The sequence below is a fragment of the Mustelus asterias genome, chromosome 13 (genome assembly GCF_964213995.1).
Source record: "Mustelus asterias chromosome 13, sMusAst1.hap1.1, whole genome shotgun sequence".
In the NCBI taxonomy this organism is placed as follows: domain Eukaryota; kingdom Metazoa; phylum Chordata; class Chondrichthyes; order Carcharhiniformes; family Triakidae; genus Mustelus; species Mustelus asterias.
Window position 1 is genome coordinate 97,045,529 of NC_135813.1, and position 22,522 is coordinate 97,068,050.

The 22,522-nt window shown below is 43.9% G+C and overlaps 1 protein-coding gene across 2 annotated transcripts in view; it reads left to right on the forward strand.

The window, feature by feature from the left end:
- smtnb (smoothelin b) overlaps positions 1–22,522 on the forward strand; it is a 347,775-nt gene that overhangs the window by 150,810 nt on the left and 174,443 nt on the right. For both annotated transcript variants that reach the window (XM_078227351.1, XM_078227352.1), the window contains exon 6: positions 8,315–8,399. In XM_078227351.1, the coding sequence (XP_078083477.1) occupies positions 8,315–8,399 (85 nt within the window). The remainder of the gene's footprint in view (positions 1–8,314; positions 8,400–22,522) is intronic.

A 22,522-nucleotide genomic window follows, 5' to 3' on the forward strand; every position in this document is an offset into this window, starting at 1 on the left:
GCTTCTCTGCAGTGTGTTTTTCATGGCGGAAAGTGGCGTGCCGTTTGCTGGCAACGGGATCTTCTGGGCCTGCCGCTGTCAGTGAGATTTCCCATTGACTGCACTCTACACTGCAGGGAAACCCACAGCGGGGTTGTGCCATTGGCGGGACCAGAAGATCCTGCCGGCGGGACCAGAAGATCCCGCCCACGCTACACAGCTGGAAAATTCCGGCCTCAATTTTTGCATGCAGCCCTGTATTAATGAGGCATAATCTTCAAAATGACTGATCATCAAATTTCACGTTTTTAGAAACATCACATACCCTTGGAAGGTTTTAATGTTGATACCTTAGTTTGAATGTTATACCTTAAGGGGGAAACTAAAGGCTTTTGTTTGTATGAGAGAACGTTATGAAAGATGATTAAGGACAGGTGACATGTTGGATCTCATTTAATAAGTAAAGCACAATTCACCAAGATGGGATAATAGATAGGTAAATAGAAATGAGTGTTACTGCCTTTTCCTAATCAACTAAGTGGCATTGGTGCCGTGGATTAGTTGGTTAAAGCACCTGCCTAGTAAACAGCAGATCCTGAATTCAAATCTCAGCTATGCCTTCGTGTACATTGCATCCCCGAAAACAAGTTCCTAATCAACTAAAGCAGGTATTAAAATTTGAAGGCTATCTTGAAACAGTTGGGGTGAGCACAGCAGTGAAGAGCAAGCAAAGCTGATTATGTGGTGCAGGAATATAACCTGCTCTCCGCCACAATGCTGGTTTCAGTTGTTCTCCCTACTCTTTTTTAAACAGTTCACAAATACAAAATACATTACTCTTTCAAATTACAAACCAGAATACAATCTCACAATGATAAATTATAAAAGTAACACCCGATATAACACAATATCAACAATAACATGCCATTTTTAATACAACAGCACAAACCAACATAGCACAATAGTTGTTTCTCCCTACAGTGACCATCTTAAGAGTTCTGGGCCTCATGCTATCCCATTTTCTGTTGATTGCAAGTGAACCCAGGTGTGCAGCATTCCCCTGATATCGATGCAGAATTCTCCAGGTCTGTCTCTGACTGCTCCAGGTCTGCTGTACTCTCCAGTGCCAGTTCTGACTGCTTCAGCTACCATATTTCCAATGCCTCTTCTGTCCAGCAGAATTCAAACAGAAAATGCAAATACTGCCAGGATAGGAGTGACTGAGAGACTCTTTGAAGTAAAGCCACGTGGAAGTCTTATGCTCTTGCTGTTAATTCTTCCACAGGCAGCTGTGATTTACTGGTTGGCACTAGTTTGTTCTGAAGTTAACAGATGGAAATATAAACTCATATCTCTACTTGTATGTAAAATAATCTGAAATGAAATTTTATCTTGGGCGGGGAGACTTCATTTTTGTGAAATCATAATTCAGTTAAATCTAGACTTTCATCTATTAAGAAATCATTTAATTTTGCATGTGGAGTTTCAAAACAATGGAATGCCTTTCAGACTTGATGTGAAGTCTTGTAATTGCGATAAGATATATCCTGCAGATAATTATGTTGGATTGAAAACTGCCTTGATCAGATAGAAAACTGAAAAATTTGTCTCATTATGGCGAAGAGATGTGCTTGCAATCCTTAACTTGTTGAGACAACTTTTGGCTGAACAAAATATTTATGAGGGAGCTGCTGCTACTTCATAGAAGCTCATGACAGGACTCGGGAATAGAAATTTGTATAAAGTAAAATCAAAAGTGCTGGAAAAACTCGGCCAGTCTGACAGCATCTATGGAGTGAGAAACAGAGTTCATGTTTTGAGTCCAATGTGATTCTTCTTTCAGTTCCAAAGGTGATCTTCTGTAAATTGACCCCTGGTTACATCCTTCTGAGAACATCATTGAGGCAACAGCAGTCTCTTAGTAAAAATGGTAACTTTTAATTAAAGCATACTTTGAATAGAAAAAAAAGGAGAGAAACAGAGTTCTGTACTTTGAAAAATGTAGCTGTGGATTATTATATTATTTCACAGACCATTTCTATTCTAATTTTCTTGCTTTTTTTCTCTCTTGAGATGCAGTTGTTTTGCACAGGCGTCAGTCACCCTTAATGACAGCTTAATCAATGAGTGTTGGCAGATTATTTGATTGTTTTTTTTAATACTTTTCCAATTCAATCAAATCAAATCCAATTCAGAGTCTCAACAAGTTGAGACATTTCCGATCCAGGCTGACAAGACAGGGCGGGCGACTAAACCACCCTGTCCTGGGCCCGATCTACATGAGCCAAGCTGATTGGAGAAGGGGGAGGTTCCTCCTCCAAGACTTGGGCTCATTTGCATCTTAGCCAAAAGGCCGAGATGCCGCTTTAAAAAATTGCTTCATATGAAACATATGAAGCCTCAGCGTAACCTAATGACCTCAACCAAGTGCAGCATCCTCTCCATGCTACACTTGATATTTGATTGTGGAGAGCACAATTCTATTCTCAGGCAATATTGGCACATGTATTTTCTCGCAGAGTGACTGGAAAGTATCAACTGTGGGATTCCTGGTTAATTTTCCTTTCTGTAGACCACAGTCATTAAACTTAATTGTAGCAATCCTACTGCCAATTTGGCTGAGTTAAGTTAAATACTGCCTTTACCAACTGACCCATCAAAGGAAAGCTGCAACCTAATCTGTATATTGTGTTGCTTACTTGAAACAATACTTCCACCATTGTTTTTAGATTATAATGCAGATTAAAAATATAGAAAATCTATGTACGTATGACTGGAAATTACAATCATAGAGAACTCTGGTGGACAGTGAAGCCAATTTATGTTTAAGATATATATATACTCGGCAGTTTCACTTTGATAGTGTATTACTGAAAACATTAGTGTAATGTCTCTTTACACTATTTAACACAATCACTAAACTGTTCGGTTTAAATAGACTAATGATAAAATTGTGCACAAAATAATCATACATTGTGATTAAATAGTGAAATACTGGAAGCAATTGAACATCCAAAGGGAAATTGCTGCAAATGTAGAATATTAATGTGCATTTGTTTTGGTTGCAACTGAGATTAAATTGTTTGGCACACGCCTATTTTCCTTAGGCAGAAGTACTGCATATTCCAGCTTAACCAGCTAATCACATCAGTTGCCAACACTAATTAGGTTTTTTTTTAAACACTTAATGAAATAAAAGATCAATTGCATCAGTTACTGACTACTGTGTAGTGTATGTAATTGTTTTGTATATGTATTTTGTACATTAACACTGTGCTATCTATTTTTAATTTATTCATATTCTAGTTATACTGTAGTACTGTTATTCTAACAATTTACTGCATATTGTGCCCATTATAAAGGCTCTGGGAAGAAAGACTTGGATTTATTTTAATATCTTATTTTCAAAAACATACAAAGGTGCTTCACAGAATGACCTGAAGTGCATTCACTGTTTATGTTCCATTAAATGTTAATGTTCTCATGCACACGTCACTTGAAAAAGCAATTTGTAATGATATCCACAATTCAACAACTGAACTCACTAGCAATTATGATTTTAAAAGGAAATCATACAAACACTGGAAATCTGGAATACAATGCAAAAATACAGCGTAAGTGAGTATTGATGAGTTAAAGTAAGATTACGGGTGGTATTTTCCCCCCAAATTTTTAAGTGTCATAACGGTGAGGAACATGGGGTGAAGCTTGCCAGTTTCTCAAGCGCACACTGTATCACAATCTTTTGAAACTCAGTCACTGTTTTAGAAGGTTGGAGTTTAGCGCCGGTATGGAGGGGGTTGCGGAGCCTAAACACGCTGGTGAAACCGGCTTCAAAGTGCTCAGCGGCCATTCATGGTGCGCTGGGAGAGCCCCCTCCCTCTCCCACCTCCAGAGACATCAGATCCACTCTCCCATGTTCTCCCCACACCCCGACATGGTTTGCTCACATTGGGACATCAGGGCCCTCCTGACGGATCCACCCGGCTAACCCCTGACGTGCAAAACCCCCTCACCCCCCTGCCATTTTTAAACAGAAGGTTGATGTAGAAATTTTTAAAATGAAAACAAACCACCTCAGAATCCCCCACCATCACCTCAGAATTTCTCCACCACCACAAAACCCACAAAGAGTCTCCAATTCTACCAATGTTTACCAAATGCTCTGCTATAAAATCTTTGATTATGCACTTTAGAATTTTCCCCATCATTGACTTCAGGAAACATAGTAGAGGACATGCCCCTGACTACAAAAACAGTGATGAAGTGGAAATGGTTGAGAACTTCAAGTTTCTAATTTTCAGATCAACAATCTGTCCTGGTCCCTCCACACCGATGCTATAATTAAGAAAGCCCACCAACTCTTCTACTTTCTCAGGAGGTCAAGGAAATTTGGCATGTCCTCTACAACTCTCACCAATTTTACAGATGCACCATAGGAAGCATCCATTCTGGATGTATCACAGCTTGTTATGGCTCCTGCTCTGACCAAGACCGCAAGAAACTATAAAGGATTGTGAATGTAGCCCAGTTCAATACACAAACCAGCCTCCCATCCATTGAATCTGTCTACACTTCCCACTGCTTCGAAAATACAGCCAGCATAATCAAGGACCCCACGAACCCCGGACATACTCTCTTCCACCTTCTTCCATTGGGGAAAAAGATACAAAAGTCTGAGAACACGTACTAACCAACTCAAGAGAAAAGCCATCAGACTTTTGAATGGACCTATCATATATTCAGCTCATCTTTCGCTTCATCCTATCTGTAACTGCAACACTGCACCTTCTCCTTTCAATGGGGATGGCCTTGGCGAGATGTTCGTCTTCATCAATGATATGTTGAAGGCTCCGGAGGAGATGCCGTAGCTTCTCCGCTCCGGGGAAGTACTGGACGACGAAGGGTACTCTGTCCACCATGTCCCGTGTTTGTCTTCTGAGGAGGTCGGTGCGGTTTTTCGCTGTGGCGCGTCGGAACTGTTGATCAATGAGTCGAGCGCCATATCCTGTTCTTATGAGGGCATCTTTCAGCATCTGGAGGTGTCGGTTGCGATCCTGCTCATCCGAGCAGATCCTGTGTATTCGGAGAGCTTGTCCGTAGGGGATGGCTTCTTTTACGTGTTTAGGGTGGAAGCTGGAGAAGTGGAGCATCATGAGCCTGAGGCTGCGGGAGTTCTTCCACAAACCCCAAGAGGCCAACAGCGAACACAATGAGACAGTTAATGAACCGGAACAGCAGACAGAGAGATCCGCAGTGCAACCGAAGAGGAAAGAGTCGAATTGGACTCCTCCGGAAGGCCGCTGCCCTCGACTTGACATGTATGCCCAAGCCATCAGGAGGTGCGTCAACACCAAATTCATCAGCCGCACTCACAAGACAGCACCGAACATCACCCAAGCACAACGCAACGCCATCCACGCTCTCAAGACCAACCGCAACATTGTCATCAAACCAGCAGACAAAGGAGGGGCCATCGTCATACTGAACAGAACGGATTACTGCAAAGAAGTGTACCGACAACTGAACAACGAGGAACACTACAGACAGTTACCCACAGATCCAACCAAAGAACACACCCGTCAACTCAACACTCTGATCAAAACCTTTGATCCGGACCTTCAGAGCACCCTCCGTGCTCTCATCCCACGTACTCCACGCGTTGGAGATCTCTACTGCCTCCCAAAAATACACAAGGCGAACACACCCGGCCGTCCCATCGTTTCAGGAAATGGAACCCTGTGCGAGAACCTCTCCGGCTATGTCGAGGGCATCTTGAAACCCATTGTACAAAGAACCCCCAGCTTTTGTCGCGACACTACGGACTTCCTACAGAAATTCAACACACATGGAGCAGTTGAACCAGGAGCACTCCTCGTCACAATGGATGTCTCGGCACTCTCCACCAGCATCCCCCACGATGATGGCATTGCTGCAACGGCCTCAGTACTCAATGCCGTCAACTGCCAGTTTCCAGATGCAATTTTACAACTCATCCGCTTCATCCTGGACCACAATATCTTCACCTTCAACAACCAGTACTTCATCCAGACACACGGAACAGCCATGGGGACAACATTCGCACCTCAATATGCCAACATCTTCATGCACAGGTTCGAACAAGACTTCTTCACCGCACAGGACCTTCAACCGATGCTATACACTAGATACATCGATGACATTTTCTTCCTTTGGAGTCATGGTGAGCAATCACTGAAACAACTATATGATGACATCAACAAGTTCCATCCCACCATCAGACTCACCATGGACTACTCTCCGGAATCGGTTGCATTCTTGGACACACGCATCTCCATTAAGGACGGTCGCCTCAGCACCTCACTATACCGCAAGCCCACGGATAACCTCATGATGCTCCACTTCTCCAGCTTCCACCCTAAACACGTAAAAGAAGCCATCCCCTACGGACAAGCCCTCCGAATACACAGGATCTGCTCGGATGAGGAGGATCGCAACAGACACCTCCAGACGCTGAAAGATGCCCTCATAAGAACAGGATACGGCGCTCGACTCATCGATCAACAGTTCCGACGCGCCACAGCGAAAAACCGCACCGACCTCCTCAGAAGACAAACACGGGACACGGTGGACAGAGTACCCTTCGTCGTCCAGTACTTCCCCGGAGCGGAGAAGCTACGGCATCTCCTCCGGAGCCTTCAACATGTCATTGATGAAGACGAACATCTCGCCAAGGCCAACCCCACACCCCCACTTCTTGCCTTTAAACAACCACACAACCTCAAACAGACCATTGTCCGCAGCAAACTACCCAGCCTTCAGGAGAACAGTGACCATGACACCACACAACCCTGCCACAGCAACCTCTGCAAGACGTGCCGGATCATCGACACGAATTCCATCATCTTACGTGAGAACACCATCTACCAGGTACACGGTACCTACTCTTGCAACTCAGCCAACGTTGTCTACCTGATACGCTGCAGGAAAGGATGTCCCGAGGCATGGTACATTGTGGAAACCATGCAGACGCTACAACAACGGATGAATGAACACCGCTCGACAATCACCAGGCAAGACTGTTCTCTTCCTGTGGGGGAGCACTTCAGCAGTCACGGGCATTCAGCCTTGGATCTTCAGGTAAGCGTTCTCCAAGGCGGCCTTCACGATACACGACAGCGCAGAGTCGCTGAGCAGAAACTGATAGCCAAGTTCCGCACACATGAGGACGGCCTAAACCGGGATGTTGGATTTATGTCACATTATCAGTAACCCCCACAGCTTGCCCCTGGTCTTGCATAATCTCACCAGCTGTTCTGTCTGGAGACAATACACATCTCTTTAACCTGTGTTTAATGTTCCCTCCAACCACATTATCTGTACCTTTTAAGACCTGGCTGGCTGTAGAGATTTGCATTCTAATTAGTATTCTGTAACTTGATTTCTGTGTCTGTGCACTGTTGGAGAACAGAGACCACTCCATCTGACGAAGGAGCAGCAAGCTCCGAAAGCTTATGGTATTTGCTACCAAATAAACCTGTTGGACTTTAACCTGGTGTTGTGAGACTTCTTACTGTGTTCACCCCAGTCCAACGCCGGCATCTCCACATCATGTCTGTGTTATCCCAAGGAGGATGGTGTGCACCATGAGGCCACGTGCTCAGAATTTTATCCTGTTGTTCTGAGATCCGCCGCTCTAACTGATGTCCTTTCTTTGTCTGTACAAGAGGAGATGCCGACGACAACAATTGCAATGATGGGTAATTGGAATCATTTGTATGAATATTCACTGGTCTTCTCTGTATGTTTGTGTGGAATAATGATTACTCTGTGCTGTACTGGATTTTGGCAACTTGTTGCATTTCGTGACAAATGTAAAATGAAAACTTAGAATAGAAGTTTTCTTAAAAAAATTAAAACCAGAAATTAGGAAACATTTCTACACTCAGTGGTAGAAGTTTTGAATTCTCTCTTGCAAATGGCAGTTGATGCTGGATCAATTGTGAATTTTAAATTTGAGATTGATAGATTCCTGTTAACCAAAGGTGTTCAGGGATATGGGACATAGGAGAGTATATCGAGTTAGATGATAGATTCAACCATGATCACATTGAATGATGGAACAGCCTCAAGAGACTAAATGGCCGCCTTCTATTCTTGTTTTCATATTTAAGTTGTATTTTTGCATCTTTTTATAGCACTTGGGGAGGGAAACAAAAAGTTTGAAAAGAATGTCATTTAGGAACCATTCATTATACTTTCAGCTGGATCAATGTACAGTGTTTCAGAACCTGGCTGACTTTCTATTTTTGATCTCCTTTCATACGATGCAACTGACTAAACCTGTTGTTTTCAGGCAGGAGACTCTGAGGATTTGGAGCAGAAACAAAGGATCCAAGAACTTCAAAACCAGAAGTGTAGCAACAAGAGTGAACCTGATGGTGTGTATTAAAACTATTTAAATTAAAACACAATTAATTGTGCTGTAAATTGAGATAATTCCAATCAAGGTACAGTCTTTATTGGATTATAAATCACCATAGCCTTTACTCTGTGTGCTCCATATTCAGCTCAAGCAAACCATTCCAAAAGATATTACATAATTAAAACTAACATTGTTTGTTTGACAATCAGGAAAAAAGGCCCAATGTTGGGGGACATGTGTATTGGCACACTGAAAGGTTGTTTCAATGAATCTTACCTTTGTTAATTTTCTGCTGTCTGATACATCAGGTTTGTTTCCAATTGAGAAATTAGTCCCCTTTTTAAACAGCTGAACCACATCTTGTATGCTTCATGCATCGTGCGACCTACAAATCTTCTCATATTGAATAATGTTTCCTGGATTACCTAATTAGAGTCCTAGATGCTGATGTCAGTTTTGTTAACATAAGCAGATTACTGGTTTTTGACTTGAGAGCAGCTGCGGCTGTTGAACATTTTGCCAATCAGAAAAAGACCCATTTGGTACCAATACCGAATAACTAATTTGTATATCCACATCAGCAGCTAACCACAAATTGTTTTTCAGATTTTAGCAGTATTCTTGTATTCCCCTACATGTGATACCATCTTCCACTCTCCATAAACTTCAGTGAACAGAAATTTCTCCTGCCTGAATCCTAACTTGCACCAAGTCTGTTCATCTTGTCCTCACTGACCTACAGTGACTTTAAAATTCTCATCCTCATATTCAACTTTCTCCGTGGTTGTGTGCCTTTCAACCTCTATAACCTCTTCCTGCCCTTTAACCTTCTAGAAATTTTGTGTTCTGTCAATTCTGACCTCTGCATATTCTTGGTTTGCTTTGCCTCACTATTGGTGAGCAGGCCTCCAAACCCTAGAATTCTCTACTAACGCCTCTCCATTTCTCTCTGACTTGAGGACACTGCATAAAACCTAACTATGTTACTTGTCATGTTGTGTCCTTCTTTGGCTCAATGTCAATTTATTTCTTCAATTACATTCCTGTGAGACTAGTTGGGCCCGATTCTCCGACCTCGTCAGATGGCTGGCAGGAATCCCAATGCCCTGATGAATGGGGCTTCGGCCAAAAATTGGATTCTCAATGGGCATGAGGGCTCTCTGGATTCATCCACCTCATCCCGCCGACTTCAATTGGGTTCCTGCCCAGACTGGGTGGCAACCTAACACTTAGGCAAACCTGCTAATTTGAATTACATTGAATGGGTTTGACTGCGAATTCACCTGGCCCGCCATCTGGAACTGCAATGGGTGGGCTTTACAGTTGCTATCCATAAGCGGGGACAAGGCTTGCTGGACCCCGGGAGTCCAGGGAAGCATCACCAACCTCTCAGAGAAGAGGGGCACCCTCACACCCGCTCCCCCCCCCCCCCCCCAATCATGATCACGGGTCACCGCATATACACACACACGTGCACACACACACACCCCCATGAGGAAGACTACCCACCCTACCCAGGTCATGCTTGACAGACTTGCTCGAGTTTTTTGAGGACATAACCAGCAAGGTGGATGATGGGAACTTGTGGATATGGTATATCTAGACTTCCAGAAGGTGTTTGGCAAGGTGACGCATAAAAGACTGATCCAGAAGGTGAGATCGCAGAGGATTGGGGGTAGAGTACTAGATTGGATTGAGGATTGGACTGATAGAAAACAGAGGGTTGGGATAAATGGGTCCTTCTCTGGCTGGCGAAATGTAACCAGCGGGGTGCTGCAGGGGTCAGTCCTTGGACCTCAACTGTTTACAATCCATATAAATGATCTGCAAGCAGGGACAGAGTGTGACATAGCAAAATTTGCGGATGATACTAAAATAGGTGGGAAAGCAGGCAGTGAAGCGAATATAAAGATTTTACAGATGGATATAGACAGGCTAGAAGAATGGGCCAAAATTTGGCAGCTGGAGTTTAAGGTGGATAAGTGTGAGGTTATCCATTTTGGCAGAAAAAATAGAAAGGCAAATTATGATCTAAGTGGAAAGCAGATTCAAATGCGCCTGGGCAGAAGGAACTGCGTGTCTTTGTTCATGAATCTCAGAAAGTCAGTGTGCAGATGCAGCATGTCATAGAAAAGGTAAATGGGATGTTGGCAATTATTGCAGAAGGACTGGAGTATAAAAGTAGAGAAGTGTTGTTGCAATTGTGTAGGGTGTTGGTGACACCACATCTTGAGTATTGTGTCCAGTTTTGGTCTCCTTATTTGAGAAAGGATGTGGTGGCATTGGAGGCAATTCAGAGGAGGTTCGCCAAATTGATTCTGGAGATGAAAGGGTTAACGTATGAGGAGAGATTAAACAGTTTGGGCTTGTACTCGCTGGAGTTTAGAAGGATGAGAGAGGGTCTGTTCAAGGTATATAAAATTTTAAAAGGGATTGATAGAGTAAATGTAGACCAAATGTTTCCTCATATGGGGCAATCTAGAACAAGAGGTCACAGGTATAGGTTGAGAGGCGGTAGATTTAAAACTGAGATGAGGAGGAACTACTTCTCTCAATGGGTGTTGAATTTGTGGAACTCGCTGCCCCATAGTGCGGTGGAATCTGAATCATTGAATGGTTCCAAGAAGGAGATAGATATATTTCTAATTTTAAAAATGGGAAAAAAGGGATATGGGAACAGGTGGGGAGGTGGATTTGAGACCAGGGAGAGATCAGCCATGATCCGATTGAATGGCGGAGCAGGTTCGAAGGGTTGAATTTGCCTATTTCTGTTCCATGTTCCCCTCAGCCCACCTTCCCCTCAGACTCCCCACTTAGACCCTTCCTCCATCAGACCCCCCCCCCCCCCCCCCCGCTCAGTCTCCCTCCTCCCTCAGACCCCCCACTCAGCCTTCCTTCAGTCCACATGCCTTAGCTATGCCAATAGTGCACTCCCTGGCACTGACACCCTGGCCTGGCACGTTGGGCCCTCTTGGGGCTTGAGGAGGTAGGTCCAGTGGCCATTTGCCCCTCTCTGGCTACCAGACTACAGAGGAAGGATCCCTCAAGGATCCTGGGGGTTGAATAGAAAAGTGGTTAACCTCCCCCACTCTCTGCTGAGATGGAGGTGTCATGGCTGAACTAGCGCTGGCAGATCTGAAGATCACCTCTGGCATGGAGATTTCAGGCAGTCCTGTGATCAATATCTGCATTCCTGCCTGTCAGCTGTGAAAAATCTGAAGTGGCCAGGTCAATTTAATCTCCATGCCCTCCTGGTTACCTAGCAGGCTTTTAAATCATTGCAGCACTCCAATCTACAGCAGAGATTTGCCTTTCTCCCACTTTCAGAAGCTGCAGGTGTGATCAGACCCCTTTGAAGTCCTCTGGCAGAGAGGAGATGTCTATTTTACCAGTCTGCATGGTTGTGTACTCAGCCCCAATGTGTGCACAGAGCTTTGATTTGAAGTTTCTGAGGCTTTTTAAAAAAATGATTTGTGGGACATGGGCGTCGCTGGCTGGCCAGCATTTATAGCCCATTCCTAGTTGCCCTTGAAAGTGAGTGGCTTGCTAGGCCCTTTCAAAGGGCAGTTGAGAATCAACCACATTGGTATGGATCTGGAGTCACATGTAGGCCAGACCAGGTAAGGACAGCAGATTTCCTTCCCTAAAGGACATTAATGAACCAGATGAGTTTTTCTGACAATCGGGAATGGTTTCGTGGTCATCAGTAGATTCTTAATTCTAGAATTTTTTTTATTGAATTGTAATTCCACCCTCTGCTGTGGCGGGATTCAAACCCAGATCATTAGCTGAATTTCTGGATTAATGGTCCAGCGATAATACCACTAGGCAATTGCCTCCCCTAAGTTCCTCCGTCCCTTTCATTTCCTGATTAAAGCGATTTCTGGGATGGTGCGCGAGTCCTTGTTTATTTCATCCGCCATAGCCCTACTTTCCATTATCAATTCCCCAGATGCACTTTCTATGGAAACATAGAAGCTAGAAGCAGGAGTAGGCTATGCGGCCCTTCGAGCCTGCTCCGCCATTCATTTTGATCATGGCTGATCATCGAATTCAATATCCTGATTCCTCCTTCTTCCCATATCCCTTGATTTAGCCCTAAGAGATATATCCAATTTCTTCTTGAAAACAGACAACGTTTTGGCTACAATTACATTCTGTGGTAGTGAATTCCACATGTTCACCACCTTCTAGGTGAAGAAATTTCTCCTCACCTCAGTTCTAAAAGGTTTACCCCTTATCCTCAAACTATGACCTCTAGTCCTGGACTCCCCACATTGGGAACATTCTTTCTGAATCTACCCTGTCTAACCCTGTTAGAATTTTATAAGTTTCTATGAGATCCTCTCTCACTCTTCTAAACTCCAGTGAATATAATCCTAACCGATTTAGTCTCTCCTCATATGACAGACCATCCCAGGAATCAGCCTGGTAAATCTTCGCTGTACTCCCTCTGTAGCAAGGACGTCCTTCCTCAGATAAAGACACCAAAATTGCACACAATACTCCAGGTGTGACCTCACCAATGCCCTATGCAATTTCAGCAAAACATTCCTATCCCCATACTCAAATCCTCTTGCTATGAAGGCCAACATACCATTTACCTTCTTTACTGCCTGCTGTACCTGCACGCTTACGTTTAGCAACTGATGCATGAGGACTCCAAGGTCTCGTTGAGTACCTCTCTCAATTTCCATCCATACAAGTAATAATCTGTCTTCCTATTATTGCTACCAAAGTGGATAATCTCGCATTTAACCACATTATACTGCATTATATATACCCATATATACATATACCCACACACTCGGCCTGACCAATCACGTTGAAGCATCTCTGCATTCTCCTCGCAGCTCACCCTCCCACCCAACTTTGTACCATTTGCAATTTTGGCGATAATACATTCAGTTCCCTCTTCCAAATCATTAATATATAATGTGAACAGTTGGGGTCCTAGCACAGATCCCTGCGGAACCCCACTAGTCACTGACTGCCAATCAGAAAAAGACCCATCTATGCCAACTCTTTGCTTCCTATCTGCTAACCAGCTTTCTATCCATCTCAAGACATTAGCTGCAATCCCAGTGCTTTAACTTTACCCAGTAGTCTGTTATGTGAGACCTTGTCGAAAACCTGCTGAAAGTCTAAATAAACCACATCCACTGGTTCTTCTCAGTCAACTCTACTAGTTACATCCTCAAAGAATTCCAATAGATTCGTCAAGCATGATTTCCTTTTTGTAAATCCATGCTGACTTTGTCTGATTATACCACTGCCTTCCAAATGCTGAGCTATGAAATTCTTGGTAATAGACTCTAGCAACTTCCCCAGTACCGCTGTTAGGCTCACTGGTCTATAGTTCTCTGCTTTCGCTCTACCTCCCTTTTTGAATAGCAGGCTTACATTAACTACCCTCCAATCTGTAGGAACTATTCCAGGGTCCAAAGAATTTTGGAAAATAACCACCAATGAATCTACTATTTCCAAGACCACTTCCTTAAGTGCTTTGGGATGAAGATTATGAGGACCTGGAGATTTATCCAACTTCAATCCCATCAATTTCCCCAAAACCATTTCTCTACTAATGCTGACTTCCTTCAGTTCCTCACTAAAACTTGTTTCTCTCGGCACTTCTGGTACATTATTCATGTCTTCCTTTGTGAAGACTGAAGCAAAGTACAAATTTAATTCCTCAGCCATTTCTTTATTTCCCGTTATGAATTCTCCTGTTTCTGACTGTAAAGGGCCTACATTTGTTTTTAAGAACATAAGAACATAAGAAATAGGAGCAGGAGTAGGCCATCTAGCCCCTCGAGCCTGCCCCGCCATTCAACAAGATCATGGCTGAATCAGTTCCACTTACCCACCTGCTCCCCATATCCCTTAATTCCCTTAGCGATCAGAAATCTATCTACCCGTGATTTAAACATATTCAACGAGGTAGCCTCCACCACTTAAATGGGCAGAGAATTCCAGAGATTCACTACCCTCTGAGAGAAGAAGTTCCCCCTCAACTCTGTTCTGAACCGGCCCCCACTAATTTTGAGGCTGTGCCCTCTAGTTCTGGTTTCCCTTCTAAGTGGAAAGAATCGCTCTACCTCTACCCTATCCAGCCCCTTCATGATCTTATATGTCTCTATAAGATCACCCCTCAGCCTTCTAAACTCCAACGAGTACAGACCCAATCTGTTCAATCTCTCCTCATAAGCTACACCCCTCATCTCCGGTATCAACCTGGTGAACCTTCTCTGCACTCCCTCCAAGGCCAATATATCCTTTCGCAAATAAGGGAACCAAAACTGCACACAGTACTCCAGTTGCAGCCTCACCAGTGCCTTGTATAGTTGCAGCAAGACCTCCCTGCTTTTATATTCTATCCCCCTCGCGATAAAGGCCAACATTCCATTCGCCTTCTTGATCACCTGCTGCACCTGCAGACTGAGTTTTTGCGATTCGTGCACAAGGACCCCCAGGTCCCTCTGCACAGTAGCATGATGTAATTTTTCTCCATTTAAATAATATTCCAATTTACTATTATTTCTTCCAAAGTGGATAACCTCACATTTGCCAACGTTATATTCCATCTGCCAGATCCTCGCCCACTCGCTCAGCCTATCCAAATCTCTCTGCAGACTTTCCGCGTCCTCCACGCAATTCGCTTTCCCACTCATCTTTGTGTCATCAGCAAACTTTGATACCCTACACTCAGTCCCCTCCTCCAGATCATCTATGTAAATGGTAAACAGTTGAGGCCCCAGCACCGATCCCTGCGGCACGCCACTGGTCATCAACTGCCAACGAGAAAAGCACCCATTTATTCCAACTTTCTGCTTCCTGTTAGATAGCCAATCCCCAATCCACGCCAATACCTTACCCCCAACTCCGTGTATGCTAATCTTCTGCAGCACCCTTTTGTGAGGCACCTTATCGAATGCCTTCTGGAAATCTAAAAACACCACACCCACCAGTTCCCCTCTGTCAACTGCACTAGTCACATCTTCATAAAAATCCAGTAAATTCGTCAAACACGACTTTCCCTTCATGAATCCATGCTGCGTCTGCTTGATCGAACCATTCTTATCCAGGTGCTCTGCTATTTCCTCTTTAATGATGGACTCCAGCATCTTCCCAACTACGGACGTTAAGCTAACCGGCCTGTAGTTACCCGCCTTTTGTCTGCTTCCTTTTTTAAACAGCGGCGTAACAGTAGCTGTTTTCCAATCAGCCGGCACCACCCCAGAGTCCAGCGAATTTTGAGAAATAACTCCTAACGCATCTGCTATTACCTCAGCCATTTCTTTCAGTACCCTGGGATGCATTCCATCTGGGCCCGGGGACTTGTCTACCTTCAGTCCCATTAGTCTACCAAGCACTACCTCTTTAGTAACAGTAATTGTATTAAGGACCTCACCTCCCACCAACTCTCGATCTCTAATATTCGGTAAACTATTTGTGTCTTCCACTGTAAAGAATGACACAAAGAACTTATTTAAAGTCTCAGCCATTTCCTCGTTTTCCACTATTAAATCTCCCCTCTCGTCCTCCAAGGGTCCAACATTCACTCTAGCCACTCTATTCCTTTTTATATATTTGTAAAAACTTTTACTATCATTTATTATATTTTGAGCTAGTTTAGTTTCATAATCTATCTTTCCTTTCTTAATTGCTTTCTTAGTCGTTCTTTGTTGTTTTTTTAAAGCTTTCCTAATCCACTAATTCTCCACTATTTTTGGCCACTCTGTACGCATCTGTTTTTATTTTAATACTCTCTTTTATTTCCTTCGTTATCCACGTCTGGTTATCCCTTTTCTTACAGTCCTTCTTTATCACCGGAATATATTTTTGCTGAGTACTTAAAATAATCTCCTTAAATATCCTCCACTGTTCCTCAGCTGTCCTACCTACCAGTCTGCTCGCCCAGTCTACATTAGCCAATTCTGCCCTCATCCTATCGTACTCCCCTCTGTTCAAGCAGAGGACACTGGTTTGGGACCCTACTTTCTCATCCTCCATCTGTATCAGAAATTCAACCATATTATGATCACTCAACCCAAGAGGATCCCTCACAAGAAGATCCTTAATTCTACTCTCATGGTTGGAAGTCATGGACGACAGAAACATCCAGGACTGAGAACAGGTAGAATTAATTCTCTTTACATATCTATAGAAACTTTTACAGTCAGTTTTTATGTTCCCTACTAGCTTACTTTCATACTTATTTTTCCCTTCTTAATCAATCCCTTGGTCCTCCTTTGTTGAATTTTAAACTGCTCCCAATCCTCAGGCCTATTGCTTTTCTTGCCAATTTGTATGCTTCTTTCTTGAATCTGATACTATCTCTAATTTCCCTTGTAAGCCATGGTTTGGCCACAATTCCCTTACCACTTCTTATCAAAAAAGAAGCTCTCTCAGTCACATGAGCTTGCGAGAAGTTCTCTGACTACATTATCGGCCTGAAAGTCATCATTGAAATGGATCATAAACTAGTGGTCTCACTGTTCGAAGAGAAGGAACTTACAATGATGCCATTCAGAATTCGGAGATTCTGTTTGTACATCATGAGATTTGCATATGAGATGTATATTAAAGGGAAATATTCAACAACTGCAGACACACTATCCAGTGCCACAGTTGACCTTCCTGTGACATATGATATTAGCTTGGTTGAGAAACTCAAGTCATGCACCCAATTTGTGAGGAGACAACTTTGAGAAACTTCAGCAAATTCGCCAGGAGCAAATGTGGGATGACGGTATCCACTAATACTGTCAACAAAAGTGATCACAGCAGCGATCAGCCAGCAATGCCATGAAAATTTGCTTTGAACAGCAGAAACACCGTGATGGATAATCTGCGAGTATACAATGAGTGGCTGGTCATTCCAGTCTCTCTTCAGTCAGAGATTTTTCCAAAAAAATTCACCAAACCCAAATGCACATTAGAAAATGCAGATTGTGTGCCCAATGGCAGTTTAGTGGCAGGGCATATCAAGGGCCATTGTAAAAATGATCACAAACTGCCAGGTGTGTACACTGCACACGCCGAACCAGAGAGAGTTCCTCATCCCCACACCGACCGTGAGAATGGTTGGGAATTGATTTACTTATTTTTAATGACAAATCCTTCCTCATTGTGGCTGACTATTTCTCCCAATAGATTGAGGTGAAACAGTAGCATACAACAATCTTCAAGGCAGTGTGAGTTCATTGAAGGAAATGTTAGCGAGCTATGGTATGCCAGACCAGGTGGTGTCTAATAATGGACTGCAATTCGCAAATGAATATGTCACCCGATTTGCCTTCAGTTGTGATTTTCAACACCGTACCAGCTCTCCAAGGTATGCACAATTGAATGGTGAGACGTAAAGTGGTGACCACGCTAGAAAGAACAACAATTTCTCTACAGTGTTTTTAACTAATAGATCTGCCCTATTGCAATGTAGATTGGTCCCATCAGTGCTCCTGATGGGCAGAACTCAACTCCCAATGCTGCCAAAGAAACTCTCATGGTTGGCAGTCATGGACGACAGAAACATCCAGGACTGAGAACAATCCTGCAGGCAGCAGCAGGCATCCGCCTATGACAGAAGAAAATGCATTTGAATGGTACTACAGTTACACAAAGGAGACAAGGTATTGATTGGGATCCTTGAAAGAGAGGGAGTCATTGTCTGGAAAGACGATGACTGGCCAAAGTCCCACCTCATACTGGCAGTGAAGGGAAGACGCATGCTGTCATTCTCAGAAAGCAATCAGCTTCGTGCTCTACAGTGCCACTGCCACTCCACCTATTGTAAAGCCTTGGCAATCTTAGCAAATATGTTGGAAGACAGATTTCTGAACTGCTATGAGATCCTGAGAACCCTGAACACTGATTTCTGTAACTCCAAAAGAGACCTTGTGGTACAGTGGGTAGCATCCCTGCCACCGAGCTTCAAACTTCTGGTTTGAGTCCCATCCCAGGATTTAATAGCAAAGGAAAGCGTATTCATAACGCTGCCTAACAAGTATCAACCTGCAAATCCTTCCAACACACACCATGAGCAGGTGGTAAGGTCAGCCATGGGATAGAAAGAAAGTTGGAGCTTCTATCATCACTATACATAGCTGCAGACAACAACAGGTATGTAATAATGCATGTTGCCACAGCAGCTCTGACTGTTGCTGTCAACATTAACACACCACCACACAGTTTAAAATTATGATGCACAAGTTTATACTTGTGTGATAACAACCTGAGCTTGCAAGACTTGAGAATGTGCTTCCACGGCAGTGCTTATACCTTTGAAGGCTACTGCTTGTGCTGTAATGGAAACTGAGACATCGACCATCAAACACTCACCATGATTGGGTCTGCAAAGGTTTTCATGTAGTTGGCCACTGCTTCCACATTGAGGGGATAAAAGATCTGAACAGCGCCATGTGCCTAGTTGGTGATTCTCGACAGTAACTAAGCTTTTTGGCAGACCTGCCAAAGCATCAAGCAGTTCAATGTGCATACCCATCAACTATTTTCCGTGGGCCACCTCATCAAAGTCCTCGGGAAGGACTTTCCTGTGGTTGCTGTCAGGCTCAAATGGGTGTTAGAAGCATGCACTGTAACGTGGGAAACAGTCACCCACCTGTGATTTTCCCTGAAATGTCGAATTAATGGCCAGTGGGCTTGCAATGGGTGCTGAAAGCTGGAGGGCCAATAGGAGAACCACCAGCTTGAAAGCAGCAGCAGGACACCGTGACAGGTAAGTAAAGGAGAGCATGACTCAAAATGGAGATGTCCTCTCTGTTAATATTGAAATTATGCTGCAATAGGATACAGGCTTTAAATTGATAATTAAGCAATGTTGCCCCTTATTAGGGAAAGATTATAGAATCATTGCATGAGTATGTAAATGAGTTCACTCTGGGTGTCTGAGAGGAACTGGGAGAGTCTGTGGTTTTACTTTGCTGCCTTGGAAATAAACCTGTTTAAGGGATAGGCTAAGTCCAGACTTATTCTTCCTTGAGATGTTTTATAGAATCCCTACAGTACAGAAGGTGGCCATTCGGCCCATCGAGTCTGTACCGACTACAAACCCACCCAGGCCCTATTTCCATAATCCCACACATTTACCCTGCTAATCCTCCTGACACTAGGGTCAATTTAACATGGCCAATCAACCTAACCCGCACATCTTGGAAGTGCTTTGGAGCTTGTCACGGTCAAGACATGATGTAAAGTAATATCACTAACCAGTGATACTCTAGCTTCTTTAAGTCAGGGAGAACTAAGATTTTTAGTCAAAAAACTATTCATAAAATTTCTGCCTGAGGCCCAAAAGCCCAAGATACTCCAAATACTTCTGGAGAAGTTAGATCTCAATCTCTACTAGAACAGGTAGAAGAGTCAGAACCGAGCAATGATTGGAGACCTGTAATCAAGATAGCTATCTTGGCCATAAAATGGCTGGTAGAGTTGGAAAAGAGAAGGCTATTGAAAAAGTTCCAGAAAAGAGAAGGGGAAGCTTAAGAGAGGGAACGAGAGAGACAGAAAAGATTCATGAGCAAAATATGCCAGAGATGAGATTTAAAAGCCCAAGAAGCAGAGGGAATTCCAAGAAAAGATGAGGGAATAGCTAAATTGTGGGGAAATGTTTTCGTGAGATCCCAAGCACTGTGCCCTGAGAAGCCAGAACAGAGTAAGAAGTCTCACAACACCAGGTTAAAGTCCAGCAGGTTTATTTGGTAGCACAAGCCACTAGCTTTCGGAGCGCTGCCCCTTCATCAGGTGAGCAATGCCGGCATCTCCACATCAAGCCAGAAAAGTCCAGAGAGACTGGAGAAATCATACCATTTCAGAAAAGTTACTCTCAGGAATAAGGTGGTTCGAGAAAAGCTGCCTGGATTTTAAAAGGCTGTGATTAAGCCAGAAAATTGATAGAACCCAAGACCAAGTAGCAGAAATCTGCTTAAGGGCAGAAAGCTGACAAAGATCAAGAAGCCCGAAAGGGTAGTCCCCACAGACCTTGAGTGAGAGCTTTTCGAAGTCAGCAAGGCTAAAGACAGGCCAGTAAAATTAAACTGGGCACAGAGAAGGCCACTAGAATCAGTAGATCTCCAAGAATCCCCATGCTGAATGTGGACTAGAGAAGTCCATTCTCAGGGGAAGAAATAATGAGGGAAATACCCCACCTAGTCGAACAGCCAATCATTTCTAAAAGAAGGGAGCCCATGCCCCTGTTGGAGAAGCGGGAGGTCTGGTTGTCCGAAAAGTTCTTTGCTCTTTTAAAAGAGGGATACCCAGAAAGTCCCCACACCCAGCCAGCCATTTTAGAAAGAAGGAAGCCCAAGCCCCTGCTGGAGAAGCAGGAGGTCTGGCTGTCCGAAAGCTTTTCACTTTTAGAAATGGGGTACCCAGAAAGTCCCCAGACCAGCCAGCCCATTTACAAGGAAGGGAGCATTTATCCCTCCTGGAAGAGCAGGAGGTTTGGTTGTCCCAACACCTTTTCACTTCTAAAAGAGGGATGTCCAAAAATGTGCAGGTTAGGTGGCTTGGCCATGTTAAATTGCCCCTTAGTTTCCACAGATGTGTAAGTTAGGTGGATTAATGGGGTAAATGCATGGGGTTTTGTGGATAGGGTCTGGGTAAGAAGCTCTATCAGAGAGTCAGTGAAGACTCGATAGGCCGAATGGCCTTCTTCTGCACTCTAGGGATTCTATTCTATGGATGCACAGATAATCCCCAGAACCAGCCAGCCCTTTTGAAAAGAAGGGAGACTATACCCATGCCGTTCTTGCTTTTTGAAGAGAGATACCCAGAACGTTCCTCGACTTGACCGACCATTTCAAAAAGAAGGAAGCCTGTACCCCTGCTGGAGGAGCAGGACGTCTGGCTGTCCAACACCTTATTTCGCTTTTAGAACAGAGATCTCCGGAATGTCTCTGAACATACCCTCCTTTGGTGAGGAATGTACCTTGCCCAGCATTGAACTAAAGAGAACCTGCACCAGTGCTGGGTGGGCAGGAGATCTGGCTACCCAAACCCACCTTTTCAAAGTTGAATGGAGGCCTGAGGGATTCCCAAAGATTCCCAGAGCGGGTGAGGAAACTTGCCTCAAGCACTCAAAGAGCCTTCAGAGCGGGAACTTCATCCCCATTAGAGGGCAGTGGTGTTCCAGAAGACCTGGAACATGTTCGAAAGGTGCCCTCGCAAAACTCAAAGGGCTTGGCAAGGAAGCCAGTGACTGTTTTAGCAGATCACCTTCAGGCAATTTCTGGAGCTGAAATTTCCCAAATTCATCCAGAAGTGGTGTGGGTGATGCCTCCCCCAGTGGAGAAACCACCTGGAAATACAGCAAGAGCTGACCATTCCCTAAAGGGCAGTAGTGTCCCTTAAGACAGACAAATTAACACCAAGCAGGAGTCCAAACAGTTTGGACCCCTGCTTATCCCACCAGGCTACTACAATGTAGCCATATCCAATATGGATGTGGGGAAGGCCCTGGCCAATAGGCCCTCTTCCTGTCATCCCAGGTTTCAGGGTCAACTAGCACCAGAAACTGGAACTTTTCAACTTGGCTAGTCCCTGAACCGGGATTCCCAAAAGTGGCCAAAGGCTCCACAAAAGGAAGGAAGTCGAGATAAGTAGACAGCCGACTCTCAAGTTTGAAACCTCCCCCTGCCCCCAGAAGCAGACAAGGCAGTCCACACCTCACATCCAAAATCTAGTCTGCAACTCCCAGCCCGGAATCTAGGACCCATTTCACAGGAAGGGGTTCTGTAACATCTTTTACTTCTCAGAGATGCTATACTATTGCATCTAAGTCTTGGAGCCATTGCAGGAAACCTTCACAAAGGTGGTTTGAATATCTTCGCTAGACCAGGAAAAGACATTTCCCAGACTTCATTATCTGTATTGTGTTGCAACTTAAGCTGGATTTGACTTATAGAGTTACTTAATTTGGATGTTGTTTGAGAAAGTGAAGTCTTAGTGAGTTCAAGGATTGTAGATATATTGTGGAACAAGAGGTCATTTCTGTGTATGCTGTGTGCGTGTTTAGTTCTTCATGTACTTAAGTGTCTGAGAGTACTGTGGTCCTTTTCGTTGAGGGCAATTTACATTGATCACCCTTCCTGTCCATGACACGATGGTTATATGCGAACG